The 17,913-nt window shown below is 49.3% G+C and overlaps 2 protein-coding genes across 2 annotated transcripts in view; both read left to right on the top strand.

Annotated features, from left to right (window-relative positions):
- Nucleotides 1-1,400: 1,400 nt before the first annotated feature.
- The window catches only part of Fhdc1 (FH2 domain containing 1), a 38,152-nt gene continuing 21,639 nt past the window's right edge, over nucleotides 1,401-17,913 (top strand). The window contains exons 1-3 of the mRNA XM_075950760.1: nucleotides 1,401-1,476; nucleotides 7,073-7,710; nucleotides 17,073-17,134. Coding sequence (XP_075806875.1) covers nucleotides 7,210-7,710; nucleotides 17,073-17,134 — 563 coding nt within the window. The 5' untranslated portion in view covers nucleotides 1,401-1,476; nucleotides 7,073-7,209. The remainder of the gene's footprint in view (nucleotides 1,477-7,072; nucleotides 7,711-17,072; nucleotides 17,135-17,913) is intronic.
- The window catches only part of Trim2 (tripartite motif containing 2), a 265,724-nt gene continuing 249,516 nt past the window's right edge, over nucleotides 1,706-17,913 (top strand). Inside the window, exon 1 of the mRNA XM_075950768.1 lies at nucleotides 1,706-1,714. The gene's annotated coding sequence lies outside the window, so the exon portion shown is untranslated. The remainder of the gene's footprint in view (nucleotides 1,715-17,913) is intronic.

Genomic DNA, 17,913 nt, shown 5'->3' with positions numbered 1-17,913 from the left:
TGGAGGACAGCCTGGGCTACAGAGCGAGTTTAAGGACAGCCAGGGCTACATAGATTGTGTCTCAATAATAAATAAATAATAATAATGATAATAAATAGTAAAATTAGGGGAAAAAGGGGAAAGACTCTGTCTTGCAGCTCACGTTAACAATTACTCTTTGACCTGGGACAATCAATATTCATTTGGATTGACATGAGCTCCCAGCCCAAGACCGGCATTGATATTTTCAGTGTTTGTGGGTGGACGTGTTGAATTGGGAACTATATTAATGGCCAAAGAACTCATCAAGAAAACCAAGAAAAAGGCAGGCACCGTTTGGGGGTCTAGATAGTGGAACGATTGGAACTAGTACTTTCTCTTTTCCTATGCAAGGCTCGCGGTAGGAGGCGAGGAATTATGTCACGGAGTCATGGAGCTGGGGACCTGGTGGAATCAGCTGGAAGTCGTCAGGCCTTAGAGCTTGGGAAAGCGCTGTTCGGTTATCTGGGCGCACCCAGAGAAGGGCTGGATGACTTCATTCCCCGCAGAGGGCGCCTCCCGCCCCGGCAGTTGTGGTGCCAGCAGCCGGTTTATCCAGGATAAGTTTTCTTTGACTACTCAACTTCTCTCTGCTTGGCGTAGTCGCAAGTCACTTTGGGGGAAAAAATGCGATTAGACTGACTTCCCTGTTTCCTTCAACGAGTGGGCGGGCTCTTCCCAGTTCCCAGACAGAGCTCCTTCGGTCAGCCAGGTCTGCCATACTTTTTTTTTCTTTACTAAATCTGAAAAGTTTGTTACCATCATTGAGAAAAGAGAAAATAAAGGAAAGGGAGGAGAGGGAAGGGAAAACAATTTGGCGTGCAGCACAGAGGACCTGGCCGTCAGAATGCTCTGGACTTTCAGGGAGCTCCCCTAGCGCTACCCATTGTGGAGCTGAGCGTTCTGGCGCGCGGAGGTCTGTGTGTGTGTGAAGAAGGTGCGTGCGTGCCTACGAATGAGTGCGGGGTGTTCATGCGTGAGCGCAGGGGAGGGTGTCCAGGAGACTGCCGCAGAGGTTTCTTTGTGGAAAGCGGTGACCTGCTCGGTAGCGAACGTGGCGCCTCCCCCCCGCTCCCTCGTTCCACTAGGACGGTAGGGCTCGTCTTCGCCCTGCAGCAATTTCCATCTCCCTCTGTGGTTGTCCGCGCGCGGGGGGCTTCAGGTGCCAGGAGCTGCGTGCTGGGCAGCGGCTTTCGAGTCTCAGGAGCCCGGAGCTGGCTAGGGCGAGCACGGTGTCGGGTGGTAGGGGGAGCGAGGGAGGCAGCCGAGCAGGAAAGGGCGTACTGCCCTTTGCGGCCGGCTCGCGGAGCAGCCGGGTAGGCAGCATTGTTACCTGCAGCGGCCCCGCCCCTCCGCGCCGCCCTGCCCCCTCGCGGTCCCTGGCCTGCAGTCCTGCGGAGAGTCGGCGGCGCCGGGACAGCGGGCGGAGGCTGCGCGGGCGCCGGGAGCGCGGGCGCGGTGAGTACGGGACTGGAGCCGGAGCCCGAGCCGCGAGGCTAGGTTAGGGGATGCCGGGCAGAGCGGTAGCACGGGGAGGATGCGGGGAAGAGGGAGCTCTGCACCCCACTCCGGGGACCTGGCCCGTGAGCTCAAGGCCCTGTGCCCCGAGGCACACACGCGCCGGGCTGACCCCGAGCTCGGTGCGTCGCTGTCCGCGGGTGGGACCTCTGGGGTTAGGATAGCGAGGGTCACGCAGGTCGCAGGAGCCCTCTCAGCGAGGAGTCGCCCCTACCACCGTGGTGTGGGGCTTCCCACGCCTGCACACCTCCCTGGAAGTTCACATCCGAAGTAGCGCCAGCGCTTGTGGAAGTGTGGGGAAGAAGCGGCGGGTTGGCTGTCACCCCCGGTCCCTGCGCGTGCCAGGGTCTCAGCCACCAGCCCGAGTCCCCTTTTTGCGTTTCTGTCGCGGGCTCTTCCCTTCTCTCTTGGTGTAGAGCCGCAGTGCGGCCGTGAGCCCGTTTCCTCGGAGCCCGCGCCGGGGACCACACGGTGTCGCCGCAGCGGTAGTCCAAGCGGCTGGCGGCCACGGGTTCTCGAACCCTGGACTCCACAGAGAGCTGGGCGCCCGAAGCCGGCGGGGACCCCGGGACAGGGAGAGCCATCCCGGGTCGGGTCGGGTCGGCACCGGGGAAGTCCGTAGGGGTTGCGCAGCTGGCGCGGACATTCCAGTGGCCTTTAAGCGATCCGGGACTGGGGCGTCCCGGGCCCTCCGGGAGACATAGGGTCGAACCCTTCTCGGGAGGGCTGTTCCCACTGTCCTAGTCGCGGAGCCTGAGCGTCGCGTGTGGGCGTCTCTCCGCCTCGACGCGCGCCTTCCCAGCCCAGATAAGGCGGCCTCTGGGCTAGCGCGACCCGGGACCGCCCACCCTGAGCCCTCCTGCTGTCCCGGGATCCTAGGCTGCGAGGCTGCTGGACGCTGGTGGCCTTCGGGGATACTGGCTAAGCACAGTAGGAGCCGGCGAAACCAGGGGGGCCTTTTGGTGAGTGGATCCGCGGTACTAGGGACCAAAAAAAGTGGTGGGCAAAGACTTGGGAGATAAATGTTTTCATTCTGATTGGAAAGAAATGGTGTCCTGGCTGCTTCCTCCCCTCTCTGGTCGGAGACTTTCATAAAGACCTGAAGCGAGTGTTTAAAGAAATTCTGCCTTAATTTGGGCCCTCTGCAGACGCTCTATCTGGTCCCCAGTTGTCTTTCTGGAGCTTCTGTCTCTCCAGGAGCATCCATTGGCACTCCCGTGCCTATTCTTCCTAGTTTGGGGACTGGGAGAGAAGAAACCGAAAATGTGCATTCAGAAACAGGCACCTCCTGCAGCTGTGAATGTTTGTTTATATGATGTGACAGATTAAACCTGCCGTCATGGGTTCTCGCTGCCGCTGAAGTGTCAAGCCAGCCTGTGTTGCTCACAGTGTCTTAACCAAGAAAAGGCTTGAAAAGACAGGTCGGGGTGGAGGCATGTTCCTTAAGGGGTGGGAAGAAAGAAGGGAATAGTATTTTAGAAAATCAGGAACATGCCCCACCCCTGATCCCCCTCTTCCCGTCTAAGGATATGGTGTAGCTCAGCCTTTGCCTGTCCTCAATTCATCAGGTGCACGGCCTGCCCTTCCAACCCAGGCCTCATCTGTGACATGGGGGGATGCAAGAGGAAAGCCATCTGGCTCCGTGTCACTTTTTATTATTGTTGAACAGAGCGGTGCCGACCCTCCTTTGAGAAAGCCCTGAGTAGCAGTTAAGCAAGAGCCAGACAACACTTTTAGGAACTCTTAGGGACATTCTTACTCAAACCCTGTGTGCTGGTTGATTCTACGCTCAGGTGAAATGCTGAAATCCAAGTTAGAAGATGCTCGACTGAGCAGCATCCTCTTTAGAGGGAGGGGCAGCAACCCCACCTCTGAGGGACTATGGTTATCACTCAGAGGACTCGAAGATGGGTTCTGTCTTCAGAGAGTCTGTGACAGCCCTGCATTTAACAGCCTCCTCTCTGCTGCTGAGGTCCCCCTGTTGGGGAGATGTTAAAGACAAGCCTGCCTCTGTTTGTCTTGGGGAGATTGATGGGATACTTGATGATTCCCAGACAGAACCCGGGCTGATCCATTGTCCCTGCTGCCGACTGCCAACTGTGAGAAGCAGGCAAGGGGGTGTCATCTGTCAGGGTGTCGGCATCACCTGCATTTCTCTCAGCGTCCTTGAGAGTGTGCAGTGTCATCTCTACTGTGGACAGTGCAATAGAATATTTTTTGTGCCTTCTCTATTTTAACACCACACCACATGACCGGAAGGAGTTAGAATGTATCTGTGCCCTCCTTTTCCTGTCACCTCTTTAACATTGGAAATCCTGCCCAGTGGGAACAGGGATGCAGAATTGAAGTAGCGGGAATAAAAGCATTTGCATGTAGCTAATCGTTGCCAGTGAGCTGACTCACTGGATGCTGTTGGGGAGCTATGATGTTTGAATGTGGTGGGGGGGTTGCCAGATAAAAGGCCCAGGGACAGTTGATACATTTCCCTTTGTTAAAGTAGCATTCTTCTCTCAGGGTGGGAAGTAGTTACAGAATTGTATCAATGCGCAGTTCCTGTGTGTTACTTTGTAACTATTGCAAGTTTTTATCTGGTACTTGGTGGTGCACAGGACAGTACTCAAAAGTCTTAGTCCTTTGGGGGCTAGATGTCAGAAGATTAATGACGTCACACCACCTTTGAATATCCAACCTCTTCACTTAGTGTTTCTACATATGCACTGAGGGCTTTAATCCCATACCTTTAAGTCTATTTAGCTGATACAGAATGAAGTATTACTTCCCAGGTCAGACAGTGTATTATTTACCCCTCCTCAACTCCCCCCACCTCCCAGTGCTGGGGATCCAATTCAGGGCCCTGGGGTAGGGGACTTGCCTGGCATGCATGCAGCTTCCGTGTTCAGTCTCCAGCACTTGGGCGGGGGTGGCATGAGATGATGTATCAATACATCGGTATATATGGAAGCAGAAGTGAACTGGAGAGTTAGCAGCTTCTTCAAGGGTTATTTCATGCACAGACAGTGTATGAAATATGTAAGGATGAACTGCCAGAAGTACCTGCACAGTCTTGAAGGAAGAGGAGTTCAAATGTGACTATAAACTGTAATTGACAGTGAGTCACGATCGCTTTCGGGGTGCCAACTGTGAAGACAGCCTAGTTATGCCCCTGATGATAATTATGAAAACCCCTTCTAAAAGCCAGTTCCATGGCTAGCCAACCAGAAGTCAGCTTAGATACATACTTACAACATTACTTAGACGGTACCCAGTGGTGATAGCTGAATACACTGTTACCACTGAACCAGTAGTCAGCTTAGATACTTACAATGTTACTTAGATAGTACCCAGTGGTGACAACTGAATACACTGTTACCACTGAATTGTACACAGGATATCATTTTTACAGTATCAAATTAACACTTGGGAATGTCATTTTCTATTCAGTACTTATATTGCCAGGGCCTGAACACATCCTTAGCGTGTGGGTTGAATGTCCAGCTCTAAAGTAAATAAGAAAGGATTATAAACCAGCAGCTGATGGAGGACTGCCTGGTTGGCATGCAAAAGGGCCCGGCTCCTTCCTCAGCATCACAAATAAAATAAATAAACAAACTTCAGACAGTTAAATGTTTCGTAAGTGTATTTGTCGTGTAGGAGAGATGAACAACTTAACATGTAGCCACTGAATATTAAGAGGGGAAATCTCACTATTTACAACCATTGATAGCAAAGTGAAGCTGTTAGTTACATAAGTTTCTAGCAGCCAGGACTTTGGCATTTCATCCATAAACCCAAGATGTGGTGTTTTTTTCAGATTTATTATTTTAACTACATGTATATGTGCGTATACGTGTATTATTGCATGAATGCATGCATGTGTATGTATGTATATGAGTGCATGTATGTGTATGTATGCGCATGCGTATGTGTACTTGAGTACAGGTGCCTCTACAGGCCCAAGTGTCAGATCCCCTGGAGCTGGAGTCACATGACAGGGGTGTACAATTGTTGGGCAGTAGCCTAGAGAGGTTGAGAATGAATTAGTTGGTGAAGGTTTTGTTGGTAGGAGGTTTTGCTGGGTGGTGTTCACTCTTAACCACTGAGCCATCTCTCCAGAGCCCTCCCCAGACATGTACCAAATGTGTTGTCTGGGAAGATAAAGGGAAACTGTGCACATAAACAATTATTAGAAATAGTTAACTACATTCCTGAGTTAGCACATTTTTCTTACACAAGCCAGGGGAAAAGGTATTCTCCTATTTCACAGATCAAAAATGCTGAAACATAGGTGAGGTCATCCCCCGCCTCTGCTCAGACTGCAGCTCTGCGAAGTTGAGGAGCTGGGCTCTGAGGAGAAAATGTTCCCAGACTCCATTCCTGCTCCCCAGGGAGTCCTGCCTATTACATGTGGTCATATGTATAATGTTTCCTAATGTCTGAATTAGCGATATCAGACGGTTTCCTTCTGTGTAACCCAGCACTGTGGGATCCACGTGTGTCTGCAAGTCGAGGCTCTAACCATGATGACCTAAGTGGATAATTATAGCCGGGAAAGTCATGTAAAAAGCTCCTTTCTCACATCTTCACCCCTTCTCCTCCTTATGAGAAATGTAGTTATTTTAACCCTGTTTTGAATTGGGTTAGTAACAACCATACATATAAAGCCAAAACCAAACATCTGTAGGTCCATGCAAATCCAGGTCTCCAAGATAAGTGAGTTGTGTGAATAGGGGCTAGATACATGGTGAACTCGGTAGGGGCAGTGTGTCCGTGTGCATTGCCTCTCTGTAATAGTGTCACAGTTGTGCAAAAGGCGGGTGACCCGTTTAGGGTCTCTGAAGAGTGACTTCTCTAGACTCTAAGGTGACAGCATTTGAAGGGGTGATGGGAGTCATTGAATTACTGTAATTTTACAGAGGAGAAAATGGAGGTTTAGTGAGGTGATGCAATAAGCCTGGCACCCTTGTCTCTAGTCGGGGATCCGCATCACCCTGTGGAGCAGGAACAGGGTGACCCTGGCTCCAGGGAAACAAACTGGGTCATTATTGTCTTCGTTAAGTGCCCCACCTGCTCCCTTCAACATGGAAGATGCCTTTTGACCCAGTGGTTGGAGAAAACGTGTCCAGACTGGAAAGAGGCAGGGTCACTAAGTAAGCACCTAACGCTTCAGCAATTTGGGCAGTTTCCCCAAGGGCTGGGATAGATCATCCAAGAGAAGAAGGCACCTCTTGGTAAACAAGTCGTTTATTCATAAAGGGAATACTCCTGATCGTATGGCAGGCACTGTTACGTACATGCTTCATTGATTAATGGGAGATTTCCAAATTGGTTTTATTGCTGATTCCTTGGCAGTTTTTCCGAGTAGCAAACAAAATGTGGTTTGGACTTAGAAAAATACAAGTTTGTTCCAGTGTGCCTTGAGATATTCTCTTGACCTGAAGATCTACCCATGTGGGCCACCGATCCTGGTCCCTGAAGGGAAAAAGCTAGCGAGAAAGCCATTGCCAGCACTGACTTTGAATTTGCTCCGTCTTCCCAGGTCTGGAAGCTGACATGAGGCACAATTGCCCTCTCTTTTGGCAGCAGACTCATGGGCCCAGAAGTACAACCCAAGTTTGATGTTTGAGTCTGCTTCTCCAAGGTCAAGGAATTAGCTCCTTAGAAGGCAACAGTACTATGCATGTTATGAATTGTGTCTCCCTGGCCAACGATAAAGAAAATGGGACTCTTGCCACGGCAGCTGCATTCATGACTGGGCAGACATCACCCTCTGCGTCTCCTCCACCTCCTCCTCCACCGCCTCCACCTCCACCTTGCCCACATTCAGGGGAGGGCTTCTCCCCCTCCCCACCTCCTCCTCTTCCACCCCCACTTCCTGGGGGACCTCTCATCCCTCCTCCTCCTCCTCCCGGACTACCCCCGGTTGCTCACGTGAATGGCTACAGCTCCCTGGGTAAGAAGAAACGGATGCGAAGCTTTTTCTGGAAAACCATTCCAGAAGAGCAAGTGCGTGGCAAGACCAACATCTGGACCTTAGCAGCCAAGCAGCAGCGCCAGTACCAGATCGACAAGAAGACCATCGAGGAGCTTTTCGGGCAGCAAGAAGACACCTCCAAGGCTTCTCTCCCCAGGAGAGGAGGATCTTTGAATTCATCCTTCAGGGATGCCCGGGAAGAGGTGAGAGAATGGGAGGATGGGAGGGGGCAGGGGCCTTGCTGCTCTGTGTTGGAGTTGCTCTGTGTTGGAGTTGCTCTGTGTTGGAGTTGCGTGTTTCCGATAATCTCTCCCTGAGAGCATGCGAGCGAGATGCACTGGAAACTGCAGGAAAGTGTAGGGAGTGCACATGCGTGGGATCCTCCCAGGCATCCCCATGGACTGTGACCTCATAGAGAGAACACATGTGTTGGGCTGCTGGGCTCTGGCCTCGCAGCACCACCCTGTTGCTAGCGAACGTGGTGCAGTTTTCTCTGGGAGAGACGTTCAGCTGGAGCCTAGAGTTTGGGGTCTCCCCTGGGGTGGAAGGCTGAGCTGCCGGAGCTCAGCTCTCTGGGATGAGCTGGGGCCATCCGGGGTCAAATGCCCTGTGATAAGCGGCCTTGGGAGTCCTTCCTTCCCATCTGTGTGCCCTCAGCAATGTGTTCGGAGATGGCCTCCCTGTCTCAGATCTCCGAATTCAGTTATGGCCTTTGTGGAGACGGGTTTCTAAAGAGCCAAGCTTCAAGCTATTTTGAGACAGATTTTTTTTTTTAATGAAGTATGTTTTCAGTTAACACTAAATGTGTTATTGTGAAGGGGGAAACAGCCGTTAGGTTACCAAACACATATACAACTAAATATAAGTCCCTTGCTTTAAATGTGTTGTAAAGGAGCAGAGAAAATAGGTCATCGATGGAGCCGCCTAGATAAGAAAGTGGGAGGGGCCTGGGGCAAAGCATCACTCCCTGCATTATTGAGTTCTTGAGCCAACACTGCTGACCTCTTTCCCTTCCTGGCTTAGGAACATGTTAACTCCCTCCACCAGGTCCTGAGTGTCTTTTAAGCTGGTTGTATGATCCCCCTGAAGTTGCTGCGAGCATTCTTATCAGATACAGGGAGCCCAGGGACCAGGATTATTGTGTCTCATAAACTATGAAGTGCATTGGACAAGTGGGTCACCAGAGGCCGTGGTGTCGCCAGTACCAATCACAAGCTTTTCTGTCTGTCCTTCCATTGGTCAGCTGCCCTTTCAGTAGCAGAAGGGACTCAAAAGTCATTTCCTTAGTGCCCCGGCCTTGGCCCCACTCCAGCAGAGGTTCCTGATTGCACAGCCGGTCACGTCTCACCCTTGTCTCCCAGTTCTCCCCACTGAGGTGACTGGACGTGTGTGTGTGTGTGTGTGTGTGTGTGTGTGTGTGTGGACTTGGGGCGTATGTCCCAGAGAAACACCTGGAGCAGAAGGGGTTCAGCTTGGTGTGCCCCTGGGGAGGCAGCCCTCAGCTGAGAGGAACTGGGGCAATTTCAGGGTGTTAAGGGCAGCTTACTGCTGTCCACCCGAGAGGCCAAGAGCAGGGTGGAGCCCCTGAGAGGGGGAACGGGCAAGCCATGCGAATCGTAATAGTCATGACACAAACAGAGCTGTCCGCTTCCAAGCCAGAGGCAAAGGTCAGGAGCCCATGTCCTTCTGTCCACCCTCTTCCGCCACCACAGCCTCCACCACAGGCGTGTGTGTTTTTTCTTTAACTTCCTTTTTGCAGGAGTTATTTTTAAATTGTGTGCGTTTGCCTATCATTTGCATTGAGGAGCGCTGGCATGCCGTGGTGCGTGGGTGGAGATCGGACTTCTCCGTTGACCCTTTGAGGCAGGGGCTCTCTTGTTCGCCACAGCTCAATACGGGACAGCTGGCCCATGAGCTTCCAGAGACTGCCCCGTCTCTGCTTCCCACCTTTACACAGGAGTGCTGGGACTGGAAACCTGTGCTACTGCGGAACAGATTTGTGTGTGTGTGTGTGGTGTGTGTGTGTGTGTGTGTGTGTGTGTGTGTGTGTGCGCGCGTGTGTGTGTGTGTGTGTGTCTGAGTGATTGTGTGAGTATGTGTGTGAATGTGTGAGTTGTGTGTGTGAGAGTGTGTGTGTGAGTGAGTGTGTCTGTGAGTGAGTGTATCTGTGAGTGTGTGAGTGAGTGTGTGTGTGTCTGAGTGATTGTGTGAGTATGTATGTGAATGTGTGAGTTGTGTGTGTGAATGTGAGTGAGTATGAGTGAGTGTGTGAGAGTGTTTGTGTGTGTGTGAGTGTTTTTGTATGTGTGAGTGTTTGTGTGTGAGTGTTTTTGTGTGTGTGAGTGTTTGTGTGTGTGTGTTTGTGTGTGTGAATGAGTGAGTGTGTGTGTGTTCTGAGGAACCTGTGCAAAGGATGGATACTGGGAGGTCATCAGGCTTATCTGACAAACACTTTACCCACTGAGCTATCTCTCTAGAGCTAAAGAATTATTTTATTTTGTAAAAGCTTTATTCATTGGATTTTCATGTGTATGAGAGTTTTGTGCGTCCGTCCATGTACCATGTGTATCCAGTGCCCTTGGGAGAAGGCATTGAAATTAACTGAGTTAAGAGATGATTGTGAGCTGCTGTGTGCGCTCACCAAACCCGGGTCCTCTATATGAGCAGCAAGTGCCCTTAATCCCTGAGCTGTCTCTCAACCCGATTTTGTTGTTAGTGTTTAGATGCCGAGAACGGGATCCAGAGCATTGCGTATGTGAGGCAGTTATTCTAATATTGAGCTGAACCCTCAGCCCTAAAAGTATATATTTCATTGTAAATTACATATACAGTTCACTACCTGACCTATTAGTTGAATGGATATCAAGTGCATCCATAATGTGGTGAAGACCCCACCATTCATTTCCCAAACCTGCCCACCCTACAAACCTGAGCTGCATACCCGTTTAACAAGGGCTTCTCATCCCCCCCGCAACCCTGGCCCCTGGCAGCTCCATTTTTCTTCTTGTCTCTGTGAGTTTTATTACTCCAGGTACCCCACAGAAGTAGATCCGTGTAGCATTTTGTCTTTTCATGGCTGATTGATCGCCCTTAACCTGATGTCCCCAAGGTTCACCTAAGCTGCGGCATGTGCCTGACACCATCAAGTCCACCCGATAATTACACCGTAGGCTTATACCACATTCGGTTATAAATCCCTCCATCCTTGGAGAGCTGTGTTGTTTCCGCTGTTTGTGAATGTGGCTGCTGTGAGCGTGGGGTGCAGAGATGGTGTTTTAAACACTTGTGGGTCTGACCGTAAGGGACAGCGTATTAAAAAGCTATCATAGCCAAGTGCCATAGTCAGCTCGTGCTAGTTGACATTGCCACCGAAGAGACCACTGGGGGTTATTTCCAATATCTTACATTACAGTCAGCATGACTGAAAATGAGCTGGTGTGTGCCATTTCCTTTTCTGATGGGTACATCTCCTATAGAAGCTGTAGTTCAGCTGGGCTACTCTCTGACAAAGATCAGCCATAAATCTTCCAGCTCACCCTGCCGTGAGTGGAGTCCAGGGTCAAAAGCAATAGTCCTCACCCTCTGTCCGGGTGCCCTGGAGAACATGCTGAGTGGTGTGTTCCTCGGAGGCCTGCTTCCAAGCCCAGACACGGGACACTAGCACATTATAACAGGCCATAATTCTGGAGGTTCAGACGTGCGGAGGAGCAGGTTGGGTCCCTTGTCGTATCATAACCTCACATAGAAGTGGCCTGGTAGTATATGATTGGCTTTCATTTTAAAGGGCTCACAAGAGCATTACTAGAAATTTCCATTTTGCCCCAGAGGACGAAGAATTCGCTGGAGGGTAGGGAAGATGTTGGTCTGGGAATGGCAGGCATAGAAGGCACAGCACTTAAAATAGTAAACTGGGGGCAGAAGGTTATGAAATGCTACCATCCTCATATGCTTGTTACTAAAAATTAACTTGGGAGATCACAGATGTGATGGTGTCATGGTAATTAAGCTATAATAAAGCAATTGGAGATACACTGATATATACGGGTCTCCTAATAAAAGGTTCAGCTCAGACTTCAATTCACAGCTCACTGATGCCATCCATGAGAAGGAGCCAAGTTCCTGTCCGTCAGTTGCTGATGTCCTGAGTTCTCAGTACTGGGGTTAGTTGAGTCTTTGTCTCTCAAACGCAGCTGTTACTTGGGTTTTTATCTCCCTTTGCAATCTGAGCAGTTCTTTTTTAAAAAAAAATACTTTATTTTTGTTGTTTATTTATTCACTCATGTGTTTGCTTGTCTGGGCATGCACCACATACATTCAGGAAAACTCAGAGGTCAGGAGAGGGCATCAGATCCCTGGAACTGGAGTTACAGGTGGCTTGGGAGCTGCCATGTGGGTGCTGGGAACTGAACCTGGGTCCTCTGCTAGAGCAGTAAGTGCTCTTAAGTACAGAGCCATTTCTTTAACCCCCTAGAGTGATGCTTACGGATAACACTAAGGTTTATCAAGTCAGTGAACTTTAAAGAAAACCAATGGAGACTCAAACAAACAGAATGACCCAGCGCGGGGAAGGGTCCGCTGTCCTAGGGAGGACCAGTCAGAATGCTGACACAGTGTAGATGAAGTGAGAGAAGAGGGAAGGGAGGAGTCAGGAGCAGGGAGGGAGGCTGCCAGGGTGATGGCTCTTTCCAGATCCGTGAGCAATGCTGCTTCATCCTCCCACGCCCTCGTTTGAGAACCGGTCATTCTCCTGGAGTCATGACTACATTCCTAGTGTGTTCTGAGATTCTGGGAAGTGCTCAGACTCAAGACCTGTAGAATGAAATAGAGCGTATAGATTGAAACAATATATATGCAATGCAATCTATTTGCTTTTCAGGTTTTTAGCCTCCATTTTAGGTGACTGGTATATATAAGGATACCCCCTGTCATATGGTGAAATGAAATCGGTTTAAAAGGTTGAGATTTGGCTCGAGGGTGAAGATCTTACTTAGCAATGCTAAGGCCAGGATTCACCACCAGCACCAGGAAACCAAAAACCCAAACCACAAAACCTAAACACACTACCAGGGAAACACACCACCAAGGGAACAGACTACCAAGGAAACATACCACCAAGGAAACACACCACCAGGGGAACACACCACCAAGGGAACACACCACCAAGGGAACATACACCAAGAAAGCACACCACCAAGGAAACACACTACCAAGGGAACACTCCACCAAGGAAACACTACCAAGGAAGCATACCACCAGGGAAACACGCCACCAGGGGAACACACACCACCAAGGGAGCAACATGCCAAGTGACTGAACGTTTTGTTCTTCCACCTTGAAAACTTGCTAACTGACATAAGCCCACCACCCATGGGAATTCTAATTCTGCCTAGAAGAGGAACCTGAAGGGCTACAGAGGTAGGCCAGTCAGTAAAGTGCTTGCCTCCAGAGCACAAGGATCTGAGTTCAATCCCTGGGACCCCATGAAAATGCTGAGTGTGGAGGTTCATGCCGGTAATCCTCACACGTGGGCTCACTGACCCTGTCCAGTCTAGCCTGACTGGTGAGCTCTAGGCCAATGATAGGCCCTGTCTCAAAGGAGGCGAACCGTGTTCCTAAGGCTGACTCAGGTGGTTGTTTTCTGGCCTACACAGACCAATGTACACACACACGCACGCGCACACACACACACACACACACACACACACACACACACACACACACACACGGTAGAAAAAAGGGATGCAAAAACTCATGGCAATAGAAAGTACCATCCAGGGTCATTGACTAGGGCAAGGTGTGGGAACAGACAGCTACTGTTTAATGGGTTCAGGGCTTCATTCTTGCAAGATGTGAACACTCTGAAGCTGGGTGGTATCATAGCTATCACGTGGGTACACGCAGTGCTACTGAGTCGTACACCTAGAAATGGTCATGATGCTAAATATTATACACAGTTTCCTACAACTTAAACAGTTTCTCCTTCCTGTAAAGGATACGGGAGGTGGGGCTTTGTAATGACTGATGCTTAGAAAAAGCATGGGAACGGTGGGCTGGGGGTTCAGCATCATGGCAGGGCCCTTTTCTTGCAGGGTATGTCAGGCTTTGGGTTCTATGCCTGTCTGAGAGAGGAGAGGGGGCTGGTGTCACATCCAGGTGGGAGGGAGAGGTGACAGTGCCTTCGTGGCTGGCTTGGCACATCCCCAGCTTCTGCAGCCTGTCCCCTCTGACTTAACTTTTACAGCTGGCTGGGCTCCCTTTCAAGTGCCACTGTGTGTGGCTTCAGCCCAGTCCTCAAGGGCTCTGCAGCTGAAACACTAGCTTTGTGGCAGCCAGCGTTTGGGAAGTGAGATAAGCTCCTTACATGGGCCGTGATAACCCTCTTTGAAGGGCTTTAACAAACACCTTTATAACTGTTCTAAGGATCCCCTTTGATAAGGCAGCAGAATCAGGCACTAGGTGAAGCCCCGGGTGCCTGAGCACAGGCGCTGCCCTGAAGTGCTATCGCTTGTCTCTTGTTCCTTGTTTGGGTGAAGTGCTGGCCTTTGTTTTCTCCGTAAGCTGATCAGCCATGGCCAGCTCAGGCTTTTCCTTAGCGACTGGCTGACTGTGACCAATTTCAGAAACTGCTTGGACTGTGGGGACATCTCCTACAGGCTCCAGCTGCCCTTGACTTGAGCGTATTGGCTGCCTCCCTGGGGTGGCTTAGGCTCCTGGAAGCTCATCTGCATGGTGAGAACATGATGTCACCGGACATCCCACACTAACAACTCTAGGGGTGCCCCTAGACTTGGCCAGACTGTGACTGGCTGCTTTTCACAGACCTGTCCTCATTTCTGGAGGGACTGCCCCACCTTAGTGTGCCAGGGGGACTACATTTATTGAGACCCACCAGTGCTAAACTCACAGGAACCAGAAAGGGAGAGGAATCAGAGAGAAGCAGGCTAACATTCTGTCCCCGCTCTGCTTTGGGAAAGCCACAAATGACATCTCTGAGGTGGTTTCCTTATCTGTCAAACAGGGATAATAAGAGTAATTTCTCCCCTTGCCTTTCCAGCCGCAGTGGCTCTGGATGGACGCCAAGTATCCAGAGCCCCGGAGGGTGGAAGGGCGAACAGGATGAGGGTGGAGCTGGAAGTGCAGGGGGAGGAAGGATGCCACAGTCCGGGGTCAAACACAGCAAGAGGTGGCAATTTAGTGAGAGAATTAGACAGCAGGTTTGTTTCCATTCTAGGTAGAGGCAAACACAACTCCTCGGTGTACATGTCCGTACTTGTGGCTTTTTAATTTACAAGTTTTAATGAGCAGTTTTCTGTCTTAATAAATTGAGGCTTCTCATTCCAGCAGAACCTTTCCTCCCTAGAGTGTTGGGTTTCTCGGGCTTTCTGCCCCTTTCCTTCTCCTCCTTCGCGTTGAACTTGAACCGCAGTCCCCGGGGTAGAATTCCAATAAGGAGGGCACCCTCTCAGCTTGGAAGCTTATTTTATGGCTGGCAGGTGATTGTGTTAACATCAGATAAACCCATAGGTTAGTAAGTAATGAGATTGTTCAAGATTAGTCTTCAAAAGGAGGCAGCCATACTTGGTAAAATTTTAACCTGATGGCCAGGAAGTGACATTAACGGTCTTGCTTGTGGCTTACAAACTTGAAGCCACCCCGAGATGCAGAATCTGGTCTGAAGCCTGATTCTCCTTTGTTCACAATGAATCTCCATTTGTGTCTATTTCTTCTAGCCCCACCCCCCTTTACCAAAAGACATAGGGAAAGATGGCAGTAGTGTTAGCCTATCTTCCATCCTCCTCTCTGGGCATTCACTTCCAGAGGTAAAGATCTCTTCCCAGCAGGCCTCCAGAAGTTGTAACCTATAGTTTAATATGATCTTCTTTGAACACTTAAAACTTGTTACAGTCCAATCCGGGTTTTGATGGTACAACCGGATAATTATATCAGGATTCGCTAAATCAAAAGATGCCACATAATGCCAGGCATGGCGGTGCCCATGCTTAACCCCAGCAGGGAATCGCTGGGGGTTTGTGAGTAGCCTGGCCTACACAGTAAAACTGCATCTTACATGATACCTTCTAACTCAGAGACAGAAAAATGAGGAGATAAATGTATAGGTCTGAGGCTTCCTGGTGAAATAACATTTTTAAACTTCCGAACAAACAAAATGTAGGATACTTTTCTTTCTTTCTTTCTTTCTTTCTTTCTTTCTTTCTTTCTTTCTTTCTTTTTTTCTTTCTTTCTTTTTTTTTTTTTGAGGCAATCTCTGACTGGCCTTGAACTTCTGACAATGCTCCTGCAACAAGCTTTTTAGTTAGGATCACAGGTGTGCACCACCGTGGCTATGGTACTTCCTTACTTTCTCCTGAACGAATGATTTAAGTCTGTGAATCAAAAGTCATTCCTTTATTTTGCCTTTTCAACTCTCATATGATTCTTGTTATGCTAATATATCTACTTTGGCCTTTAAGTATGGGCTATATGTCAAAGAAAAGTTTTAATTAAAAAATATTATCTATTTGAATGTGTATATTAGTATAATAAACATGTCTTATGTATTGTTCGGGGGCTGGAACCCAGGGTCTTGTATGTGATGGATAATTTACTCTACCACTGAACCGCCCAGTCCAGAAAGGAATTTGTTTGTTTACGGTGCTGTGGGAGCAGAATTGAGATCGACTGTCACGTAGCCCAGGCGTGTCTCCGACTCACTTAGTGGCTTAGGCTAGCCTTGAACTCCTCCTCTCAGACTGCAGGCGTGTGCCGCCACACACAGCGGGTGTGTGTCATTCTTACTGCTAAGGAAAGAAATACAACGTTCTGATAAAAGTGTGGAGAGATGATAAAGAATATCCATAAAGCTATATTAAGAGCATGTGTTAATTACCAGATTTACATATCGGAAATTGTTCCCTGTACATTAGTATTATACTTTAAGAGATTTGTAATGGGTCTTTCTCTGTCCCGCCAGCCAACTCCCAAATAATGGCATGGAGACTTTTTATTAATTATGAAAGCTTGGCCTGCAGCTTAGGCTTGTTCCTAACCAGCCCTTATAACTTAAATTAACGTGCATTTTTATTTAGCTATGTTCTACCACGTGTCTTTTACCTCTGTCTCCTTCTGTGTGTCCTGCTCATGATGCACCTGGCCAGCTTCTTCTCCGTGCTTCGATCATTTCCTCCTCCTTCCTCTTTCTTCCTGGAAGTCCCGCCCATCCCTCCTGCCTAGTTATGGAGTGTTCAGCTTTTTATTAAACCAATCCCAGCACTGTATTGTCGGTATCTAACGGCAATATCTCACAGTGTACAAATATCCCACAACATGGGTTTTTTAACTCTCTTGTTTTTTCCAGCAGTTTTTATTTCATTTTTACTTAGTTGTTCTGGTGTTTTGAGACAAGCCTTGGCTGTTCTAAACTCTCTATATAAACCAGGCTAGCCTGGAACTGAGAAATCGGTCCGCTCTGCCTCCAGGTGCTGGGATGAGAGGCATGCGCCGCCACGCCTCCGCTCAGCTGTTTTTATTTATATTTAAGGGGTTTTATGTATCTGTTTCTTTCCAGGTTAACGTCTTGGATGCGAAGCGAAGTATGAACATTGGGATATTTCTTAAGCAGTTTAAAAAGTAAGACTTTTGCTCACGTCTGGAATTTTAGTCATATCCACACCATGGGAGTGTGACTGAGCTGAAGTTCAGATTGGAATCTGAGCGAGGGGCATTCCAAACTCCTCCAAGTCCTTCCTAGATGCGTGGCTCCATCACGCATCTAGGCCTTTGCTGTGATCTCACAATCTTGAAGTGAGGGAGAAATGCCCTGTGATGTCCATGTAGGACCTGTATGTCAAGAAAGTAGTGTGTGTGTGTGTTTTAAATTCTTTGGCAATTTCATATACATATATACAGAATTTAGGACATTTCGTCCCCATTACCCTCTCTCATCACCCTCCCCCACCCCCTAAACTCTTCTCCCCAACAAGTTCTCTTTGACTTTGATCTTTTATTTTTAACCTACTGAGTTTAATTATGGTTGTTTACGTGAGCGAGGGATTATTTACAGGAACGTGGGCAGCTTATCGGTGGCTATATCACTGAGGAAAATGACCCCCACCCCGGTACCCATTAATTGTCCATAGTGCCTCAGTGAGAGGCGGGACTTCACGAACCCTCATCAGGCAAAGTTTACATCCATCTTCCCCAAGATCCCATGGCGGGTGCTGCTGTCAGTCCCCGGATTCCTGGGGATGTTTTCTGGAGGAAGAAACCTTAGAGTGGTTTCCAGTAGTGGAGCTGGTGGGGCCTCTGGACCAAAAAGAAGCGAGAGAGAGAGAGAGAGAGAGAGAGAGAGAGAGAGAGAGAGAGAGAGAGAGAGAAGGGGAGGGGAGGGGAGGGGAGGGGAGGGGAGG

The sequence above is a fragment of the Microtus pennsylvanicus genome, chromosome 16 (genome assembly GCF_037038515.1).
Source record: "Microtus pennsylvanicus isolate mMicPen1 chromosome 16, mMicPen1.hap1, whole genome shotgun sequence".
Lineage (NCBI taxonomy): Eukaryota > Metazoa > Chordata > Mammalia > Rodentia > Cricetidae > Microtus > Microtus pennsylvanicus.
Note: the sequence above shows the minus strand (reverse complement) of the source record. Positions and strands in the feature narration are given on the sequence as shown.